We start from the raw sequence: 22,309 nt of genomic DNA, 5'->3' as shown, positions 1-22,309 counted from the left end.
CGTGTGTGAGTATGGCCACGCCCCGTCCCCGGTGAGTGGCTCCCGCTGAGGCAAGGTAGCCAATCAGAAGAAAGAAACGACATCCCGTTTTTCCACCCCCTCCACCTCCAGCCAATGAGAGCAGAGTTCCTGGCCTTCCTCCGGCCCCCTGAAGGTCTCAGGCTCCTAGATCGCTTTTATGTTGGTGTTTGGTGACCTTTGGACCCCTGACATCCTTTTGTGCTGCGACCGGGTTGTGCTTTTAGGCTTTGGGAATTATTTTTTTTCTGGTTTTATTGGGGGGGGGTCACACCAAGCAGCGCTCAGGGGTTACTCCTGTCTCTACATTCAGAAATCGCTCCTGGGGCCTGGAGAGATAGTACAGCGGCGTTTGCCTTGCAAGCAGCCGATCCAGGACGAAAGGTGGTTGGTTCGAATCCCGGTATCCCATATGATCCCCCGTGCCTGCCAGGAGCTATTTCTGAGCAGACAGTCAGGAGTAGCCCCTGAGCATCGCCGGGTGTCGCCCAAAAACCAAAAAGAAAGAAAGAAAGAAAGAGAGAGAGAGAGAGAGAGAGAGAGAGAGAGAGAGAGAGAGAGAGAGAGAGAGAGAGAGAGAGGAAAGAAGGAAGGAAGGGAGAGAATGAAAGGAAGGAAGGAAGGAAAGAAAGAAAGAGAGAAAGAAAGGAAGAAAGAAAGAAAGGAATGAAGGAATGAAAGAGAGAGAGAGAAAGAAAGAAAGAAAGAAATGAATGAAAGAGAGAGAAAGAAAGAAAGAAATAAAGAAAGAAAGAAAGAAAGAAAGAAAGAAAGAAAGAAAGAAAGAAAGAAAAAGAAAAAGGAAAGAAAGAAATCGCTCCTGGCAGGCTTGGGGGACCATATGGAATGGCAGGATTCGAACCACCGTCCTTCTGCATGAAAGGCAAACACTACCTCCATGCTGTCTCTCCGGCCCTAAGCTGTGGGAATTCTTAGGGGCCAGAAGGGAGCTGGGATCAATCGTCCTGTGTAGAATGCTCATCCAGGTAACGGAAAAGTTCCCAGATGACCCCAGTTCGGCTTGGTAGCCTTCATCCAGGCTGTCGGTATTGGAAACATTGAAACGAGGCAAATGTGACCTGGGAACTGAACTTGAACTTTATAAAGTTGGCTTCGGGCCTTACATAGCCACGTGAGGCGAGTGATCTTGTGATGCCACTGAAGTCTTTGCTTCTACAAGTCAAGTCCACAGAGCAGCTGCTGAGTCAGAACAGGGGACTTAGAAAGGTAAATTCCCGGACCTCACCCCAGATGTGCTGAATCAGAATGAAAGTTCTGGGAGGTGCAGCTCTGGGGTGGTGAGGCTGAGCAGGCTTCAGTTTCACAAACTCCAGGGCTGATTTCTTTCTTCAGCTCAAGTTTCAAAAGCACCAGCCGAACTTGGAGACCCAGATCAGGGCAGGCAGAAATTGCTGCGTGTGTGCAAAACAAAAACAAAAACAAAAAATTCAGGGGGCAGAGCAGCAGTACAGTAGTGAGGCAAGAGGCCTTGTCCATGGCTGACCCAGGTTCTAGCCTCTGCACTCCATATGGTCCCTCAAACCTGGCCAGCAATAATCCCTGAGCACAGAGCTAGAAATAGACCTGAGTACCACCAGGTGTGGCCTTAAAACCTAAACAAACAAACAAACAAATAAGATGAGCACTGAAGAAACTTTTACAATAGAAGGCATTTTTTTAGGCAGAAGGGGTACCTATGATTGGAACGGGGTGTTTTACATAGGCACATTTAGTGGGAGCAGAAGGGGCCCATCACGCACCAGGTCATTTCACATGGACTGATTAAGGTGGTATTTCTGGGAGTCTAGGGGTGGCTCCTAGTAATTTGCCCAGGAAGGGGAAAGCTGATGAGCTGTGAAGTCGCCAGCATCATCCCACAAACCAAGTGTGATTCTCCAATCCATGCTGCTGCTATTGGGGACCCCCAGCCCTACACAGTGTGATTTCTTTCCTATACCAGCATGTACAAGCCCTAGTAAGCGTGCATGCGTGTGTGTGTGTGTGTGTGTGTGTGTGTTTGTGTGTGTGTGTGTGTTTGTGTGTGTGTGTGTGTGTTACCAGGGAATTAACCCAGACCTCATACCATCTCACCAGCCCAGGGATGCCAGTGTCTTAGCTCAGGGGAGAACAGTCTAGGGCTGAGTCTAGGTTTGGGATATAACTAGTAGTACAACTGGTAGGGATGAACCATAGCACCAAGTGAGAAGAGAATTGGAGAGGGCTCCACAGTCAGCATGAGGTTCCCCCATCTCCAGGCAGAGGAGGAGCATCTGGGTTTGCTGATGCAGGGATCCCAGAGAATGTCAATATAGAATCCCAGGTATCAGAGGGTTGCAGAAAGATCGGGGGGAGGGGCACACAGCTCTGCTTGGTGTTGCTGAGCGGTGGTATAAGATGAGGCTTAAGAACTGAGCATGGGGGCCTGGAGAGATAGCACAGCGGCATTTGCCTTGCAAGCAGCCAATCTAGGACCAAAGGTGGTTGGTTCTAATCCCGGTGTCCCATATGGTCCCCCATGCCTGCCAGGAGCTATTTCTGAGCAGACAGTCAGGAGTAACCCCTGAGCAATGTCGGGTATGGCCTAAAAACAAAAAACAAAAACAAAAACAAAAAACAAGAACTGAACATGGGGCCAGAGTGGTGGCGCAGCAGTAGGGCATTTGCCTTGCACACGTCTAACCTATGACCGACTGCGGTTCAATTCCCAGCGTCCCATATGGTTCCCCAAGCCAGGAGCGATTTTTGAGAGCATTGCCAGGAATAACCCCCGAGCGTTACCTGATGTGGGCCCCCTCAAAAACACACACACACAACACACACACACACACACACACACACACACAAAACCGAAGCTACAACAAAAAAAGAACTGAGCATGAAAAAGAGATAAAAGGGGTCGGAGAGATAGCATGGAGGTAAGGCATTTGTCTTTTTTTTTTTTTTTGGTTTTTGGTTTTTGGGCCACATGCAGCGGGGCTCAGGGGTTACTCCTGGCTGTCTGCTCAGAAATTGCTCCTGGCAGGCACGGGGGACTATATGGGACACCGGGATTCGAACCAACCACCTTTGGTCCTGGATTGGCTGCTTGCAAGGCAAACGCCGCTGTGCTATCTCTCCCCACAAGGCATTTGTCTTTTATGCAGAAGGATGATGGTTTGAATCCCGGCATCCCATATGGTCCCCCGACCCTGCCAGAGGCGATTTCTGAACATTGAGCCAGGTGTAACCCCTGAATGCTGCCAGGTGTGAAAACAAACAAACAAACAAAAACAAAAAAAGAAAAAGAGAAAAAAAAGAACTGACATGAGGGACTAAAGCAATAGCACAGTGGTACAGCATTTGCCTTGCATGTGGCCAACCAGGGGTTGATCCCCAGCACCCCATGTGGTCTGAATGCAGCCAGGTGTGGTCCCCAAACAAACAAACAAAAAAGAACTGAGCATATGGAGTTGAAGAAATCGTATAACAGGGAAAGTGCTTGCCTTGTACGGGGCTGACCTAGGTTTGATCCCTAACATCCCATGGTTCCAGGAGTCAGGGCGTGGCCCAAAAGAACAACAGCAAACAAACCCAAAGAAGAAAAAGAATTGAGCCCAGGCTGGAGATCTTGATGGCAGGGACAGTGGGGTTTGTGCTTACACACTGACCAGCTCCACCACTTACCAAGCTGCACTTCGTCTCTTCCTCCTCAGGGCATAGGTGAGGCCACAGAATGGGCCAATATAGAATGTGGGTGGGGGCGAGGTGTGCCAGTTCCCATAGGGCCCTAAACGCCTCTCAGGGAGAGTGGCAGGCACCCAGGGGATACAATGGCTCTGAGATGAGCACTTGGAGTCCTGCCCTCCCTGCCCACCTGCCCCCTAGGCTGAGTCACTGAGCTTCTCAACCTGCAAGGTTTTGGCAAGAGCCATGTTAAGGAAAGGCAGCCGAGAAGCCAGATTCTGGCTGCCAGGGTCCAAACCTAGCTCGACCCAAGTCCAGCTGGATCCCAGGATGTGCCTCTGGGTGTCAAGAAGGTGCATGCCAGTGCAGACCCAAAGGGAGCAGAGTTGGGGACCCTGGGATGTACCAGGGATCTGGCTCTCACCTGCTTTCACTTGCCACTTTGTCCCCAGACCTGTCTTCATGGCAGAAGGAAGGGAAAAGGCAGTGATCTGGAACAACAGGGACTTCAGCAAAGTGGGGATAGGGGACCCTCCTCGACTCATCTTCATCTTCATCCCTGGCATGGTAGGGTGTTGGGAGACCAAGATGGTCTCAAGTCTGTACCTCCTTTGCCTCGTGTGTCCCGAAATATATTGATTTGGGGCACTCAGTATTGAAAAACCTTTGGGGTTTCAAGACAAACCTTGTTTGCCCTTCACAATGATCTATGCTCCAGGTCTTATCTGCATCTCTCTTTCCTTTGAAACCCCAAGAGCACATCTGGACAGGTGGCCTTGGGTCACCAGACAGAGATACTTGGGTGCCTCATTAAAATGCTTGAATTGAGGACTGGATAGAAAATCGGGAAGTTGAAGCACTGGCATTGCATTCAGCTGCACCTACAAGAATAATTTGAATTTTGGCACCACATATGGCCCTCAGTGCCATAATGTGGCCCCTGAGCACTGAGCACAGCCAAGTGTAGCCCCTGGAGCACTGTGGGTATAACTTCTCAGCACTGTGGGGTGTGGCCCAAAGAAAAAGATGCTCAAATTGGTCCATTTTCTTGTTTAACCTTCCCTAGCCAGATCACCCCCCTCCCTCGTTTTTTTTGTTTTGTTTTGTTTTGTTTTGTTTTTGGATCACACCTGGCAGTGCTCAACTGTCACTCCTGGCTCCAAGCTCAGAAATCGCTCCTGACAGGCTCAGGGGACCATATGGGATGCCGGGATTCGACCCACTGTCCTTCTGCATGAAAGGCAAATGCTTTGCCTCCATTCTACCTCTCCGCCCCTCAGCCCTTCCTCTTTGCCCTCTTTGTCCACATTGGGATGAGGGCTTCGTGGAGAACCACTATCATGGGCCCTTTAAGGAGCATAGGCTCAATAACCATCCTGTACTATCCCAGGGGCCTTGGGAGGGCAGAGGAGGGTCAGATGGTGGGATGCTTCCCTATCTCACAGACCCAGCCCCTCTTCTCTTGATCCCTCTCCCCTATTCTACCTGTTTTGCTTCCTCTGATTCTTCTTGGGTCCTGAGCCTGGGGAACTCCAAAGCCTTTCCTATTGCTTATAACTCAATGACCCCCCTCTGTAATAACCCCTCAATGACCCACCTACTGCCCAAGTAGGGTGAAAGGATGGGGGCAGACCTAAGTTTTGGGGGATGGTAGGAGAGCCTGTCGCTGAGGGAGGTCCACCAGTGGGCCTGAGTTCTGGGAGACAAGGCTTTTAGAGGTATCAGTGTGGAAGGGTGTATTCTGCGAGTGCGACTGTGGGGCTGCTCAGGGTGCAACTTCTGGAAAGCAGGGGTGAGTGCTAAGAGTAAGGTGCATACGGCTGGGGTCCCCCCATCCCACGGGCCTTTCTTCACTATCATTCTGTCTTTCCCATCTGACCTGTGAAACTTGGTGCCAGTCCAGGGATTGGGCTGGTCTCCCCAACTTTCTGCCTTTGGGGACCCTCATTTTCTGGCAGCCACGGGGTTGGTCTGCCTCCCCAGGCTCAGGGTGGGGGATGGGTGGCCCCAGGGGGACAGAGGATTGTTGTTCATGCTGTTCTTGCTCTCACCCATGGGTGCCAACATGCATGTCTGACACCTACTGTGTGCAGCCTGGTGTGTGGTGGCCAAGAGGGAAGAGATGGTTGTATGAATATGAGAGTGTGGTCGTGTGAATATGTGTGGTTGTGTGAATGTGTGAGTGTGTGTTCAGTGTATGTGTGCGTGGTGTGAGAAATTCTGAGCTCACAGATGTGGCAACCCCCAGCCAGTCCCGCAGCTAGAGTGAGTGCAGCCCCTCAACAGATCATACAGGAGCCCCCGTGTTAGTGATGATGATGAGGAAAGGGGAGGTGAGTAGTATAAGGGGCTGAGTATAAGGGGCCAGAGGGAGAGTTGAAGGGCCAAACACTTGCTTTGCACAGGGCTGCCCCCAGTTCAATCCCAGCAGAGTACAGCTGGGAAGGGTCCCTGGGTTACTGAGCTCCCATTGGAAGCTCAATAAAGGGAGCAGGAGTCTAGAAGGGAGCAGGGCCCAGACTCGTAGGTTGTGGGGATGAGAAAGCAACTTCCTCTCGGTGTTCTGCCTCTCCCAGAAACTGCTCTTGTATCCTGGAGTGCCAGCATTTCCGAGGTCAAGCAGGACAGCTGCAGGCTGAGTTGGGGGCCCCTTATCAACACCTGCTTCCTAGGTGAGCTCATCTCTCGTGCTTCTAAACACTATTTACAGAGTGACTATCTTGGGCGATTCCCAGCCTGCCTGTCCCCTGAACTCTAGACTCTGTAGCAACATGTCTCCCCTGAGAGGCCATAGGTACCCCCGTTCCACAATAGCTCTCTGCATTCCAGACCTGTTTCTGGCCTCCAGCTGAGCCCCAGACCTTAACCCCACTCACTTGCCACCCTACCACTGGGCCCTCAACTCCTCCAATACTCTACTTCCTGCCAGTATTTTTTTGTTTTGTTTTGTTTTTTGGGTCACACCCTGCAGCGCTTAGGGGTTACTCCTGGCTCTACACTCAGAAGTCACTCCTGTTCCTGTCAGTATCTTATAGAGTTTGCCATGTTTGAAAATCTGGCTTCCTTCCTGATGGTGCTCAGGTCCTATTCCCCACCATAGGGGAGAAAGACGGGTCAGGGATTGAGCCCAGGACTACTGCATGCAAAGACTTCATTCCACCTCTTAAGCTCTCTCCAGCCCTTTTAAAACATTTATGAAAAAAGGAAACAAAACATTTTATGGAAACTTCCAGACATCCACTAAAGAAGAGGGAGTACAATACGCTCTTGTAGAAGTTCATCAGTCAGTATTTTGATTTTATTTTTGAAGAGCTCTAATTGGCTTTGTTAAACTATTAAGGACCAGGCAGCGTCCTCTTTCGCTAATAGGAGGGCGCGGTCTCCTGGCTCGGTTTTAATGGATCACAAAACATGCCCAGCCGGAATGCTGTTTTGACAGTGCTAATTTGATGAGCTAATTCCTGAACTCTTCTCCATCTCACTCTCCTGGAACACACCTCGGTGACTGCAGGGTCCTGGCCCCGACTTGGGTGTGTATGTGTGTGTGTAGGGAGGGGAGAGCTGGACCATTCTTCTTTCCCATCCTTGCTTGATCTGGTTTGTTTTCAAAGTCCAGATCTCAAGTTCTTAGAGCGTCTGGAGCTGCGGAGTCCTTCATGCAGCACGGAACAGTTCCGGGTGAAACTGATCTGAAACTGACATTGTCAGATCTGAAACTGACATGCCATGCTCCCTGAGCACATTTGGTGAAACTGATCTAAAAATGACATCTTGGTGCTCCCAGAGCACCTTTGGTGAAACTGATCTGAAACTGACATTGCTGTGCTCCCCAGCATTTCTGGTGAAACTGATTTGAAACTGACATATCTGTGTTCCCTGCTCTGCCCCCAAATTCTTGTTTGGTCATTTTTTTACCCTTTGAGTGACAGTTGTGTCGAGAACAATGCGTAGGATTGATTGTGCAGTGTGGATTCGGAAATATTTCTGCCAACGCTCTCAAACTTTCTTTTTGCAGGTGACACAGTCTCTGGGAGGTGTTTCTCCACGGATGATGACGCCACCCCCTCATTCATTTGAAACAGCACTTAGTCATAACCTAGATCCTCCCAACTTATTCATGCGCTCCAGGGCTAATGGGAACAATCACTACCACAAATAATTGGGCACGTGATCCTTAGCTCACAAGCGGATGTTTGTGGGAGACATGCTTTTCAAACTTTGCACCCCATTAAAGGGTAGTAAAAACAATCCAGTGGTTGGGAAATAGGCTAATAGGGAGATTAAAAAACAGCACAGTTTCATGTAGAAAGGGAAATTGCTTTGCTCTTTTTCTCAGTCCATGGTTTTGCACATTTTTTCGTGTGTGTGTGTGTGTGTGTGTGTATGTGTGTGTGTGTGGTTTTTGGGTCACACCCGGCAGTGCTCAGGGGTTACTCCTGGCTCCATGCTCAGAAATTGCTCCTGGCAGGCACAGGGGGCCATATGGGACGCCGGGATTCGAACTGATGATCTTCTGCATGAAAGGTAAACGCCTTACCACCATGCTATCTCTCCGGCCCCACTTTTTATTTTCTTGAAAATAAAAATCTTTTTAAAATTGCAGCTTTGAGGAGCTGGAACAATAGTATAGATCAAGTGCTTGCCTCGCACGTGGCTGACCCGGGTTGATCCGTGCTATCCATATGGTTTCCTGAGCCCACCAGGAGTGATTTCTGAGCGTAGGAGCCAGGAGTAATCTCAGAATGCTGCCAGGTATAACCCTCCCCAAAATTAGTTTTGATAACATGGTCATTGTAGGGCTAATGCTTGTGGTGTTGACCACAGTGATTGTACCCCACTACCACGAAGTCCCCATGATCATCACTGTCTCTGTCACTGCTGGTCACACACACGCATACGTGCTTCATTTGTCAGTTTTGTAACTCCAGGACAAGGGCTTGTCATCACGGTGTTGTCTGTTCACACTTGGGGCCAGCTAGGTTCCTGGGCTCTGGAACCCCTCTCGCAGATGAGGGCTGTGTAGGAGGGAGGTGTTACTGCATCCACAGGATTGTGGGTGCGACCTCACAAGGAAGGCTCTGTGCTTTGCAAAAGAGCCTGAGATAGCATCGCCCACAGTTTCCATTTGCATTTTGTCTGATTCCTTCGAAGTGGAGATTCTTTCTGTTTCTGGACCCTGCGGAGGTGTCTTCTCCGTGTCCTATTAGTGAGTCATAAGTTTGTATCTGATCTGACTCTCTTCCTCTTTGGAGGAATTCCTTAGCAGTTCGAAATCTTCAGGAAGCCTGCGATGGATCCTTGGGCGGTTTCAGGGGTCATGTGCACTTTTCTGTCTTGTCCCTGCCTGCTGTGTGGTGTGTGTGTGTGTGTGTGTGTGTGTGTGTGTGTGTGTGTGTGTGTGTGTATGTGTGTGTGTGTGTGTGATGGTGGTGGTGAGACCACAGGGGTGTCAGTGGTGGGGGACAAGGTGGCTGCAGGATTTCACTGCTTTCCTTTCCTTATTTTAGGCCATACATCTAGGAATGCTCAGAGGCTATGCCCAGCTCTGATCTTGGGGATTATTCTCAATGTGTTTAGAGGGTCATGGGGTGGGGGAACAGAGATCTAATATGGCCCCCTGTATGCAAAGTGTATGCTTTGAGTCTTGGGACCAGCCTTTGAGTCATCTCCTGTGACCTCAGGGATTTTCTGTTTGCTTGTTTGGTTTTAGTGCTGTACCTAGAGTTGTTCAGGGTCTCGAGGTCATTCCTGGAGGTGCAGGTTCCCTGCAGTGCTTGGGGGAGCCATGCAATACTGGGATGGAAACGGGGTTGGGGAGGCTCCTTCATGCAAAACAAACTCTAGCTCTTTCAACCACCCCCTTGAAACCTCTAAGATTTCCATTGATTTATTTTGGTTTGGGAGTCCCACCTATAATGCTTAGGGCCTCTCAGCTCACTTTGGGCGTGGCCCCTGGATTTGCTCAGGGAACTCTGTGGTGCTGAAGATGGATCTAGGATGCTCTGAATATGTCAGCCCACTGAGCAGTCTCTCTGGTACCTCCTGGGCTTCTTTTATTTGTGGGGCATACCTGGTGGTGTTCAGGGCTTACTCCTGATTCTGTGCTAGGGATCACTCCTGAAAGGCTTGGGAGAACATATGGGGTACAGAGGATGGAATCTCAGTCAGTCATGTGTGATACAAGTCCCCTCCCCATATCTCTCCTGCCCCATTCTGGGATTTTTTGTTTTGTTTTGTTTGTTTTTTGTATTTTTGGTTTTTGGGCCACACTCGGCCAGTGCTCAGTGGTTATTCCTGGCTCTATGCTCAGAAATCGCAGGCTCAGGGGACCATATGGGGTGCCAGGATTTGAACCACCGTCCTTCTGCATGCAAGGCAAGTGCCTTACCTCCATGCTATCTCTCTGGCCCCTGGGATTTCTTTTTTATTCTTTTTTTTTTTTTTTTTTTTGTGGTTTTTGGGTCACACCCGGCAGTGCTCAGGGGTTACTCCTGGCTCCATGCTCAGAAATTGCTCCTGGCAGGCACGGGGGACCATATGGGACGCTGGGATTCGAACCGATGACCTCTTGCATGAAAGGCAAACGCCTTACCTCCATGCTATCTCTCCAGCCCCTTTTTTTATTCTTTTTTGTTTGTTTGTTTGTTTTGGGTCACACCTGGCAACACTCAGGGATTACTCCTGGCTATGTGCTCAGAAATAGCTCCTGGCTTGGAGGACCATATGGGACCAGGGGATTTAACTGCGGTCTGTCCCAGGTCAGCGTGTGCAAGGCAACTGTCCTACCACTTGTGCCACAGCTCCAGCCCCTGATTTCTTTTTTCTTTTCTTTTTTTTGGTTTTTGGGCCACACCCGGTGGTGCTCAGGGGTTACTCCTGGCTGTCTGCTCAGAAATAGCTCCTGGCAGGCACGGGGGACCATATGGGACACCGGGATTCGAACCAACCACCTTTGGTCCTGGATTGGCTGCTTACAAGGCAAACGCCACTGTGCTATCGGGCCCTCTTTTTTTTTTTTTTAATACTTTATGTATTTATTTATTAGGTTTGGGCCGTAACCAGTGACACTCAGGGGTTACTCCTGGTTTTGCACTCAGAAATTGCCCCTGGCAGACTGGGGGACCATATGGAATGCTGGAAATAGAACCGGGTCCCTCCCTAGTTGGCTGCATGTAAGGCAAACTCTACCACTGTGCTATCTCTCTGGCCTCTCTTTTTGATTCTTGATTCTTTTTCTTCCCCCTTCCCTTTTCCCTTTCTCTTCTCCTCCTCTCTCGCCTCCTTGCCTCATCCTCCCTCTTCCTTCCCTTCCATTCCTTCTTTTCTTCCCTTCTCTTTCCTTCCAAACTGTATTCAGGAGATCTGAAAGACTCCTCTGCCAGTTCTCCTTCACCTGAGCCAGTGGTTCATGCAAAGGCCAGAGTTGTTTGGATCCTGATGACTAGTAATTACTTTAGTCACCTTAGCAAGGCTTGTGGGGTCTCTAGGGCTGTAGCTGGCTATGTTTGAGATAACAAGTGGAATAAGGATTGTACATAGGTCACCGATGGTCCCTTAGCTATCTACCGGCCCCACTAGCATTTCTTTTTGTTTGTTTTATAAAAGATTAAACATTTTTTTTGTGTGTGTGGGGCACACCGGGCTGTGCTCAGGGCTAATTCCTGTCTCTATGTTCAGGAATCACTCCTGGAAGTGCTCAGAGAACCATATGTGGTATAGGGGATCGAACCCGAATCTGCTGCATGCAAGGCTAGTGCCCTACACCCTACTCCCTCTGGCCCCCACTGTATATCCGTTTAACAAACATTTATAAAGCTTTTTTTTGTGTGTGTGGTTTTTGGGCCACACCCAGTGACGCTCAGGGGTTACTGCTGGCTATGTGCTCAGAAATTGCTCCTGGCTTGGGGGACCATATGGGATGCTGGGGGATTGAACTGCAGTTCGTCCTAGGTTAGCACGTGCAAGGCAAATACCCTACTGCCTGTGCCACTGCTCTGGCCCATTGTAAAGCATTATTATGTTAACTTTATTCTACCAGGGGCGGGGTGGGGCATGCAGCAAAAAGCAGTGCTCAGGAGTTCCATGGGTACTATGCAAGGGCCTGAGTATGCAGAGGCACTGTGACCCCCAGGACTGCACCAGGCTTTACAAAGGGGCCTGTGTGGTGGTGGGAATGGAACCCGAGTCAGGTACAGGCAGGCAGTGCCCTGACCACAGTGCTGTCCGCTGCTCATTAAGAAAACACTGTTGGGGGCCGGAGAGATAGCATGGAGGTAAGGCATTTGCCTTTCATGCAGAAGGATGGTGGTTTGAATCCCGGCATCCTATATGGTCCTCCGAGTCTGCCAGGAGCGATTTCTGAGCCTGAAGCCAGGAGTAACCCCTGAGCACTGCCGGGTGTGACCCAAATCCCAACCCCCCAAAAAAGAAAACACTGTTGAGAGGGCCAAAGAAATAGCATGGAGGTAGTGTGTTTGTCTTGCATATATAGGAGTGTGGTTCAAATCCCGGCATCCCATATGGTTTCCCAAGCCTGCAGGAGTGATATCTGAGCATAGAGCCAGGAATAACCTTTGAGCACTGCCGGGTGTGACCCAGAAACCAAACCAAACCAAACCAAACAAAAAGAAAAGAAAAGAAAAGAAAAGAGGGGCCGGGCGGTGGCGCTAGAGGTAAGGTGCCTGCCTTGCCTGCGCTAGCCTGGACGGACCACGGTTCGATCCCCCGGCGTCCCATATGGTCCCCCAAGCCAGGAGCAACTTCTGAGCGCATAGCCAGGAGTAACCCCTGAGCGTCAACGGGTGTGGCCCAAAAAAAAACCAAAAAAAAAAAAAAAAAAGAAAAGAAAAGAAAAGAAAACACTGTTGGGATCTTCCCCAGGGCCACCTTTTGAGGCCAGACTCTGCTTCTTCCTGTAAAAATTTCAAGGTGACAACATCCATCACCCTCATTGAGTAACTCATTTCTGTTTTTCTTTGGGATTTCGAAATAGACATTTGAATTTCAAACACAATAGTTTTGTAAAAATGAGTATTTCTACATGTTGGTTTATAAATACAATTTGTGCACCTTTATTTGGACATATTTTAAAGCCAGTTTTCCCAGCTTATAGTCTTTTTTTTTTTTTTGGCTACACCTGGTGGTGCTCAGGGCCACTTCCTACTCAGAACTCAGGTTTCCCTCCCCATGGTGCTCAGCGGCCCATGTGGTTCCTAAAGCAAATCTGGGCTGCCAGTACATAAGCTTGTTCTCCAGCCCTTTCTAGCATCAACCTGACTTGAATTTTTGCTTTTGTTTATTTGGACCACACTTAGCAGTGCTCAGGGAGTTCACTCCTGGCAGAGCTTGGAGAACCCTTAGAGAAATTGAACATAGAACCTGGATCAGTCGAGTACAAGGCAAGCTCCTTACCCCCTGCAAACCACCACCCCCCATTTTGATCTTAGAAGTTTAAATTTTTTTTTTCTTTTTTCTTTTGTTTCGCCCCCAGCATTATGAAGAGCTAACTCTTGGCTTTGTGCTCGGGGATCATTCCTGGCATTCAGGGAACCATATGAGATCCTGAGGACTGAACCCAGCCTAACTAGCCACATGCGAGGAGAACGCCCTTGCTCCAACCCCCAGAGTTCCTTTTTATCTTGTGGGAAGCTCACTTTCTTACCAACCCAAACATTGGAGTGAACCAGACACAGCTCACTGCACCCAACTTCTGCAAAGATCAGGGGAAAGCAATAGACAGGACGTACAATATAAGGGACTTCAAGGTAGATTTGAGTCTTTCAGGTCAGAGAGTCCCTCTCTCCTTTCTCTCTCCTTTCTTTCCCCTCTCTCCCTCCCCTCTCTCGCTTTCCTCACTCTGTGGGGGGTGAGGCGGTGCCTGGCATGTCGTGCAATTCTCTCTCTGCAACGGTTTTCCTCCAACCAGGAGAGGCGCTCCTGGGCCGCCCATTTCTGATTATCATCCTGATGGCATGTAAGTGGTTTCGATGACGTCATGTTAGGAAAAAAAGCAAAAAGAAGGCCAGGTTCCTGGAAGGCATGCCGTGTGTGTGCGTGTGTGTGTGTGTGTGTGTGTGTGTGTGTGTGTGTGTGTGGTGTGTGTGTGTGTGATCTGAGATCAAGTGAAGAAGCTTTGACTTGGGTTGGTAAAGCAGGAGGGAGTCGAAGGCCCAGGCCTTTCTCCACGGTTTCACCTCCCGCAGCCAAGCCCCACGGAGCCTGCACCTGCCGAACTCCCTGGCATGGCGCAACTTCTCTACCTAGGAAACTAATAACAAAAGCAACACCCGGGGCCCGCCAAGCGCGGGTCTGCTGCCCCCGCGCGGTCGCGCTGCGCTCCTGCACCCGCTTGGCCTTCTTGATTGTGGGGGGTCGCGGAGCCTTAGGTGAGGGGAGGGGATCGCCCTGGTTCCGCGCTGGGGAGGGGGAAATCTCCGCAGGGCCTGCGTGGCGTAGGGGGACGGTCCCCGTTGATGACAGCGTCAGCCCCCAACTTCCTTTTACCTGCAGGGTGAGGCCAGCTGGGGAGATCTCCAAGGCCATAGGAGAACCTGGTGGGCTTGAACCTAATGTTGAATCGAGGGACCAGACAGAGGGATCCCAGATGCAGATCCTGCTGCCCTCTGGGATTCACCCCGGCAGAAGGGAGCTGGGAGGTCATTCGTTCATTCACTTATTTATTCATTTATTCTTTCATTCACCGAATTACTCATTTATTACTTTAATAACTTGTTTACTCATTCATTCACTCACTTGTTTACTCACTTCTTCATCCACTCATTTATTAATTCGGCCACTCACTCAGTCACTTACTCATTCAGTCTCACTTACTCAGCCACCCATTCACTCACCAAATGTTTATGCAGCTGGCCTGTGTCCCAGCATTATTATAGGCTCAGGGCATGTCATCAACAATAACTAGGAATCTTGACCTTAGGATGAAAGGGATCAGGACACTTGGGGTTCTAGGCTGATTGGAAGTAGTGGGGTTCATGTGGGCCTTCATGCTTCAGGCAAGGTCCTGAGCCTCAGTCAAGTGATCTGTGGCCCTTCTCTGAAACCTTCCTAGAGCCACAGAGTCTTGTTAGCCTCTACTTTGGCGATCAAGAAGTGGCCTCAGGGGTCTCAAACTCAATTTACCTGGGGGCCGCAGAGGGCAAAGTCGGGGTGATCCTTGAGTGCAAAGTCAGTAGTAAGCCTTGAACATTGGGGGGTGTGACCCAAACGACTAAAACAAAACAAAACAAAACAAAAAAAGATTCCTCTACGGCAGGGCCACAAAATGTTGTATGGAGGGCCGCAAACGGCCCTCGGCCGCGAGTTTGAGACCCCTGCTAGGTTAATGGGGAGCCCCGGAGAGGGCGTTGCCCTGGGAGCAGAGGGACAAGCAAGGGCCTTGGGGTCCCTGGGGCTTAGGAGACTTGGTAGTGGAGTCCTCAAATCCACTGAGCCGTACAACGAATTGTTTGAATGCCACACTCAGCAGGACAAAGGGGTTACTCCTGGTTTTGCACTCAGGAATCACTCCTGGTTGTGCTCGGGGGCCATATGAGATGCCTGAAATTTGAACCTGAGTCAACTGTGTGCAGGGCAAACGTCCTCTTCACAGTTCTATTTCTCTGAGCCTTAGAATTCTAGGGCGTGTGGCAGTGTGAGGTGATGGGTGTAGGTTGCCAAGTATTTCTTCCCCCAATCTGGCCCTCCTCTCCACATGAGAGGCAGAGGTGTCTTCCTGTGTGTGTGTGTGTGTGTGTGTGTGTGTGTGTGTGCCTTCTCTGGGGTATCTGGAACCCTATGGTCTGTTTTTCCTTTCCTTCTGTTTATGGGTCATCCCAGAGGAACTCAGTGGTCACTCCTGGCCATAGGGAACCCTTGTGCCCCTATGCAAAGCCGTGTTCAGCCCCTGGAGCTATCTCAGGCTCCTGAAGTCCTTGCAGGGAGCTAATGCCGCTTTGTGTTCAGGGCCAGCATGCCCACCGCCATGAGTAGAGATTGGCATCCGAGGGTCAGCATTCCCCCTTAAAGTCCCTGCCCCTGTTTCCACCACTTGGGGTGGACTACTCAGGAAACCGCTGCTGTGGGGATGAGTCTCTGTCCCTTTCCTGGCTTCCTGCCGGCCCTAGCGCCCCCTGCTGCTCATTTATGGCATCACCTCTTCTCGCTGTGGTCCAGGTTACCCCCATCTTCCCTCCATCTCATGCCTTCAGGCTTTATCTTAGCGGGTTCCTAATTGTCTTTTATTTGCATCTTATTTTATTTTTTTGGTCACATCTAGACATTCTCAGGGTTTATTCCTGGCTCCCCACCCACTCAGGGAGAGAGTGTGCGGTGCCATTGGCTGCATCCAGGACAAGCACCTTAACTTCTGTGATCTCTCCCCCACCACTTCTGGAAGGTTCCTTTTTGCTTCTTCCTTCTCACTCCTGGTTCAGCCTTCGTGGACAATGGTTTGGATGCAGCTATCTCTACTGGCCTAGCTGCTTCATCTCCTTGATGGCTCCTATTGTTTATAATGAAAAGTTGTTGATTTTTTTTGTTTGTTTGTTTTGGGGACACACCCAGGGATGCCCAGGAGTTTACTCCTGGCTCAGCTTCCAGAAATTACTCCTGCAAATTTGGGGGATTATATAGGGTGCTGGGTATTGAGCCTGGGTCAGCCATGTGCCAGGCAAATGTCCTACTGCTGTACTATTGCCCTGGCCACATGCAGAACTCCAGCCTTTGTCACTGAGAAAGGATCTCTCTCCAACAGCCTTTCTCTCTCCAGTTTCAGCCCCAGTACTGGCTCTCTTCATGGCCAGTTTTCTCCCAGGAGTGAGCATCAGGGAGAAGAGGACTTTGGGGTTACTGTATGCCCCACCCTATGCTCTGTGATGTCACTTACTGCCTCTCCAGGGCAGGGGAGAGGTGGCAGGGATGGACTCCGGCCTGTCCAGACCTAGCCTCCTGGGGGTGTTCCTGCTGGCCATGAAGCTCACAGCATTGGTGAGGAGATCAGGGGGTTGGGGGGCCTTCACCATTGCCTCACCTGACTCTAAAACCTAGAGCTCCCAGGAGACTGCCTACCTGCTCTAGTCTCAACAGTCTTGGGGCTGATCTCTGAAGGCCATGGCTCATCTGCATACTAAGCATTGTCCTTCTCATCGGCCTTTTAAAAAATTGCTTGAAGTTTTTTTGGGGGGAGTATGCCTGGTTGTGCTAGTTATGTGTGTATGTCCACTTCTAGCAGTGCTCAGGGCACCATGAGTTGCCTTGAGTGGGACCCAGAGCCTCATACATGCAAGGTAAGTGTTCCATTGCTCTGGCCCTAGACCCAGCCGCCCAGCAGTACTTCTTTTTTATTTTCTATTTAAACTTTTGTTTTGTTTTGAGGCCACATCTGGGGCTGCTCTGGAAACCATATAGGCTGCTGGAGATCAAACCCCTAAACCATGGCAAAACCTGGGATTTTCCATGTGCATGGCAAATGCCCTTCCTATTGTACTATCACTTTGGCCCCTTATTTATTTATTTTGTTTTGTTTTGTTTTGTTTTTTTTGGGCCACACCCGGTGATGCTCAGGGGTTATTCCTGGCTATCTGCTCAGAAATAGCTCCTGGCAGGCATGGAGGACCATATGGGACACCGAGATTTGAACCAACCACCTTAGGTCCTGGGTTGGCTGCGTGCAAGGCAAACGCCATTGTGCTATCTCTCCGGCCCCTGGCCCCTTATTTTTATTGATTTTTTCCATGGTGTTTATTTTATATATTTTATTTTGGGGGTCACACTTGGCAGTGCTCAGGGGTTGCTCCTGGATCTGTGCTCAGAAATCATTCCTGGCAGGCTTGGGGGGACCATATGGAATGGCGGGAATTGAACTGTGGTCCGTCCTGAATTGGCCGCGTGCAAGGCAAATGCCCTACCGCTGTGCTATGGTTTGAGGGCCACTCCTGATGATACTTAAGACTTACTGTTGGCTCTGAGCTCGGGTTACTCCTGGTGAGGCTTAGAGGACTGTATGCGCTGCTGAGGATCAAAGGAGGAACAGTTACATGCAGAGCAAGAGTCCTACCCATTGTACATCTCTCTGGCCCCTAGAGGTCTTTTTAAAACATGCAAATGAAGGGGCTGGGAGACAGTTCAGCACCCAGAGGCACCTATGGGACTCAGTTTCGAAGCCTTAACACAATAGGCCTCACAAGTATTGGGTGGTACTCTGGAGGTCTTCCAAGTCACATCACACAAGCTCTGTGATTTTGGCCAGGTGGTCCCTTGCACAGTTGCCCATCAGTATAGCAAACTGCCTGCTTGGCTGAGAAGACCAGGAGTGAGTGGCCCCTGAGCACTGTGTGGGAGACCCCCCCTAAAAAAACCCACTCTATCTATGCACACATTGACAGTTGGCACTACATTTCCAAGTAATAACCTCTCATTGGGCTGGGTATCAGGATTGGATGGCCTAGATGAGGAAAGAAACAATCGACCAGTGCTCCCCATTGCCCAGGCTGCTGTGCAACTTGAGTCCCTGCTCTCTTTTTCTACCAATCTTGTCAGTTCAAGGTGGGAAGTAATGAGGTTTACATCTTCTCTGCTCCGATTAATTCTGGGGGCTGCTGCACACTTAAGTGCTCCCACATACCCCTGCCCTTTGGCACCAGACCCCGCCCCTTGAACTGCAGGTAACGCCCATTGGACGTTCAGGCCACACCCCTAGAAGACAGGCAGCTAACCTGGATGTGTCTCTTCAGGGTCCAGGTGGTCCTGAGCAGGGTACCTGGGGTTCCAATGGATGGAAGAGGCCTTCACAGGGGAGCTGGGACCCAGGAGAGGGGTCTTTTTGCTCTGAGATTCTGATAAAGATTTGGGGTTTGCAACTTTTTCCCCTAGACCCCCCCCCCATCTCCCAGTGATGGGTGGCCAGGGAAGACACGTTATCCCTCTTGGGGCTGGTGAATTCTGTGCCCATGACCCATCCCATGTGCTCTCTGGACACCAGGGGTAAAGGGCCAAATCCAGGGGCAGGGGATCAGTGACTGGTCCAGGTTCCAATTCCGGGGAATACAGGGTCTGCAATCACTCCTTAACCAGAATCAGGATATAAAGGACAGGCCTGGGCAGCAGCAACACAGCAGTGCTGCTCTCTCAGTCCAGCAGCCGCCTTCCCTCAGCTGACACTTGAAAACCTCTGAGCCAGAGGAGTTTTTGTTGCTTGTTGGTTTGGGGATGCACTTGGTGGAACTTGGGGGATACTCTTGACTCACTGCTCCCAGTGGTGCTGGGCGACCCTGGTGCCAGGGATGGAACATGCTAAAGCCCACAGCATCATCTCCCTGCTCCCACCATCTGCAGTTTCATTTATCACTTTTTATATTCCAAGGGAAAGAACCCTGCTATAATGGACAACCCTTTCGCTCCTGAGAATGGGTCCTTACAAGGGCCAGACCAGAGCACATGAGCAGCATTTATGGGTATGGGGAAGCCAAGAGGCCGGCTGCTCCCCACCCTCCAAGAAAATCTGTGGTACGGTGTGGACAGTGAGAGTGCCTGCCCCAGTGGGGCTCACATCTTGCCCTCCCTTGTCAGGTGGTCCAGAACCGGCTCTATGTCTACGATTTCCTTCTGGTTAAGATCTTCCTGTTCAACCACTGGCTGTCAGGGCTGAGCCGGGAGGCCCAGGGGCCCAATTGTCTGCAGGACCACCCACCGCCAGGGCTCGCTGGCTGTCCTGTAGGCCGGGCCCTCCGGGCACTGGTTGAGGCCACCCTGTGGCTGTTGCTGCAGGGCCCTCGGCTGGCATGGGCAGGAATGCAGGGCTGTGCCCGGACCCTGAGTTTGGGCTCCCTCCATTCCGGTGTCCTGAAGCCAAGAGGCCTGTCGCTAGACACCTGGACACACCTGCTACTGTCGTGTGTGCAAAGCCTCCTGCTGGCGACTTTACTGCTTGCACTGTTGGCCTGGAGGCTGTTGCAGAAAGCCCGCGGCTGTAGCCTGGGCCGGCTGCCTTACAAGGTGGGTAAGGGGCCAGCTTGGAGCCTGGGGTGAAAGGGCGGGAAAGAGACTCGGCTGACTGCTTTAATAGCGGGTGGGCGGGGCTCGGGAGGCAATAAAAGGGGCGGGGCCAGGAAGGGAGGAGCAGGATTTGCTGTCCTACAAGATGGGTGGGTGTGGCCAGGAAGCTGGAGGCGGGGCTAGGAAGGGAGGAGCAGGATTGGCTGGTCCTTCAAAGGTGAGTGGGCGTGGCCCGAAGGCGGGCACAGGAGAGCGTTAAGGTAGAGCTGGGCTGGGATTGGCTGATTTAGGAGGTTGGAGGCGGAGCTCGGACTGGGCACCTGTCATGCCATGTGTTCGGCTACCCAGACCTTGCTTGAGAACCGCGCTGTGCTGGAGCTGCTGGCCCTGTCGAAACGCCTGTACTGGTGGATGGAGAGCAGCATGGCCCTCCCCTCCTGGCACCTGGCCTATCTGGTCACCTGGGCCACCTGTCTGGTCTCGCACCTGCTGCAGGCCGCCTTCGAGCACACTGACCAGCTGGCACAAACCCAGGACTTTGAGCTCCAGGAGGCCTCGGGGCCGCTGTTCGAGTTCCTGGACCCCGAACCCAGGCCAGTTCTCACAGAGCCTGAAGCCCTTGGAGAATAAATGTCTGATCTCCTGGACCGACCTGGCCGAGGGTTTTCTTCTCTGCACAGACCTGTGTGTCTGTCTATATATGTGTATGTACAGGGCCGCACATGGGTGGATGTTTTTGCATGTATGTGATTGCACCCATCTGGGAAGAATGTACTTGGAAGATGGCAGAAAGCAGTTTCATATCGGCTTCCTGTTTAATCGTGGGACCCCCAGGGCGTCAGGTTGGGGTTCCATTTTTCATTTGAGAAAACTAAGCCCCCCAGAGTCTCTAGGAAAAGGCCAGAGTGAACCCCTCGAGTCTGTTTCCCAAGATGCCCAAGGTCTCTGGGTCTGGGACCTCGCTGTTCAGTCCTGCAGCTGTTCAGCTTTTGGAAGATGAGCATTTACAGACTGTGGCCTCTGGAAGGTGCCAGATCCTCACATTTCAGGGGTTTAGAAAATTCCCTTGAGAAGCAGTTTAACTTCTGCACTAGTCTGAAACTAGCATTCATTTTCATTTAAAAAAAAAAAAAGAAAAAAAGTCACCTTAAATATTACTGTGAAAGATTCGTAATTCACTTTGGTCACAATAAAATTATTTTTAAAAAGTCATCGCTGTGAAATGACAGTTATTCGTGATTGGGCTTCAGGGCTACAGTGTTTCAACAACTATGCCTGCCTTCACCAGTATTCACTTCCCTTCATTAGTGAACCCCATTTGCTTCCCACCAGTCTGCTTCTACAAGAGGTGCATTTTATTTTTGGTTTTGGGGTCACACCTGGCGGCGCTCCTGACTCTGCACTCAGAAATTGCTTCTGGCAAGTACAGGGGACCATATGGGATGCTGGGATTTGGTTTTTGGGCCACACCCGGTAACGCTCAGGGGTTACTCCTGGCTATGCGCTCAGAAGTCGCTCCTGGCTTGGGGGACCATATGGGACGCCGGGGGATCGAACCGCGGTCCGTCTCCTAGGCTAGCGCAGGTAAGGCAGGCACCTTACCTCCAGCGCCACCGCCCGGCCCCGGGATGCTGGGATTTGAACCACAGTCCATCCTGATTAGCTGCATGCAAGGCAAATGCCCTACTGCTGTGCTATCTCTCCGGCCCCAAGAGACACATTTTTTTAAATATAAAAATTTTGCTTTGTTGTTTGCAAAGTACATAGTACTTTAGTCCCTTTTACTACCACCTTCCTATTGAATGCTTTCCTCCACCATAAATGTTTCCTCTTCCATGTCCTGTTCCTTAGCCCCCTCAGCTAGCATGTATTCTACTGAATATCAGTTCTCAGGCATTGTGAAACCAGCATTCATTTAATTTAATTCATTTAATTCCTTCATCCCTCCCTCCATTCTTTATCCCCCTCCCTCCATTCTTCCTGCCCTTACTCCCTTCACCATCCCTCCATCATCCCTCCACCCCTCCCTTCATCATCCCTCAATCATCTCTTCCTCCTTTGACCCATCATTTCTCTGTTCCTCATTCCCCAAGCCCAAGGAGGGGTATATTCTGCTTCCTGGATCTGGTCCTTCCTCCCCTAGGCTTTTACAGTCTTGGGCTGGACTGTCAAGACTTTTCCATCTTGTATGAGGAGCAGGTTCAAGCTGCTGCTGGCCTAGTGAGCTGAAACCATGAAGTGGGCCCTCCTGGCCCTGGTGAGGCCAAACAAGGGAGCTTAGGCAGGACTCAGCCTATAGAGAAATTGGAGCCAGGCAGGTGCCTATTTGGTTCTCGGTTTGGTGGGATGGGCCTGGAATGGAGGCTCTGAAATGGGCATTGGGAGCTGCTGGGGGCCAGGAGTGGTGGAGAAAGCAGGTGAGTCAAGCAGGGCCTAAGGAGAGGGGGGACCCAGAGGAGCTGGGAACAGACTAGAGGGCAGCTAACACCAACTTGGAGACAGGCTGGGGCAGGTGGGAGCTGTGTATGAACTCCTCATTAGGACAAGGCTCTGCCCCATATGCAGAGCTGTCTCAGAACAGGCTAGTGCTCCTTTCTCTGGTGCTCCCCCACCAGAAATGGTTCCTGTCATACCCATG

General features: G+C 50.8%; 1 protein-coding gene across 1 annotated transcript; it reads left to right on the top strand.

Moving 5' to 3' along the window:
* The first annotated feature begins 11 nt into the window (after window positions 1-11).
* Window positions 12-20,301, top strand: TMEM270 (transmembrane protein 270). Its single transcript, XM_049788159.1, has 5 exons — window positions 12-31; window positions 4,134-4,248; window positions 16,576-16,665; window positions 19,246-19,671; window positions 20,020-20,301. Exons 1-5 carry the CDS (start codon window positions 12-14, stop codon window positions 20,299-20,301), a joined length of 933 nt encoding a protein of 310 aa, XP_049644116.1.
* The last annotated feature ends 2,008 nt before the right edge of the window (window positions 20,302-22,309 follow it).

The sequence above is a fragment of the Suncus etruscus genome, chromosome 15 (genome assembly GCF_024139225.1).
Source record: "Suncus etruscus isolate mSunEtr1 chromosome 15, mSunEtr1.pri.cur, whole genome shotgun sequence".
Classification (NCBI taxonomy): domain Eukaryota; kingdom Metazoa; phylum Chordata; class Mammalia; order Eulipotyphla; family Soricidae; genus Suncus; species Suncus etruscus.
The sequence above is the reverse complement of the archived record's forward strand: the minus strand, read 5'-3'. Positions and strand labels throughout refer to the sequence as shown.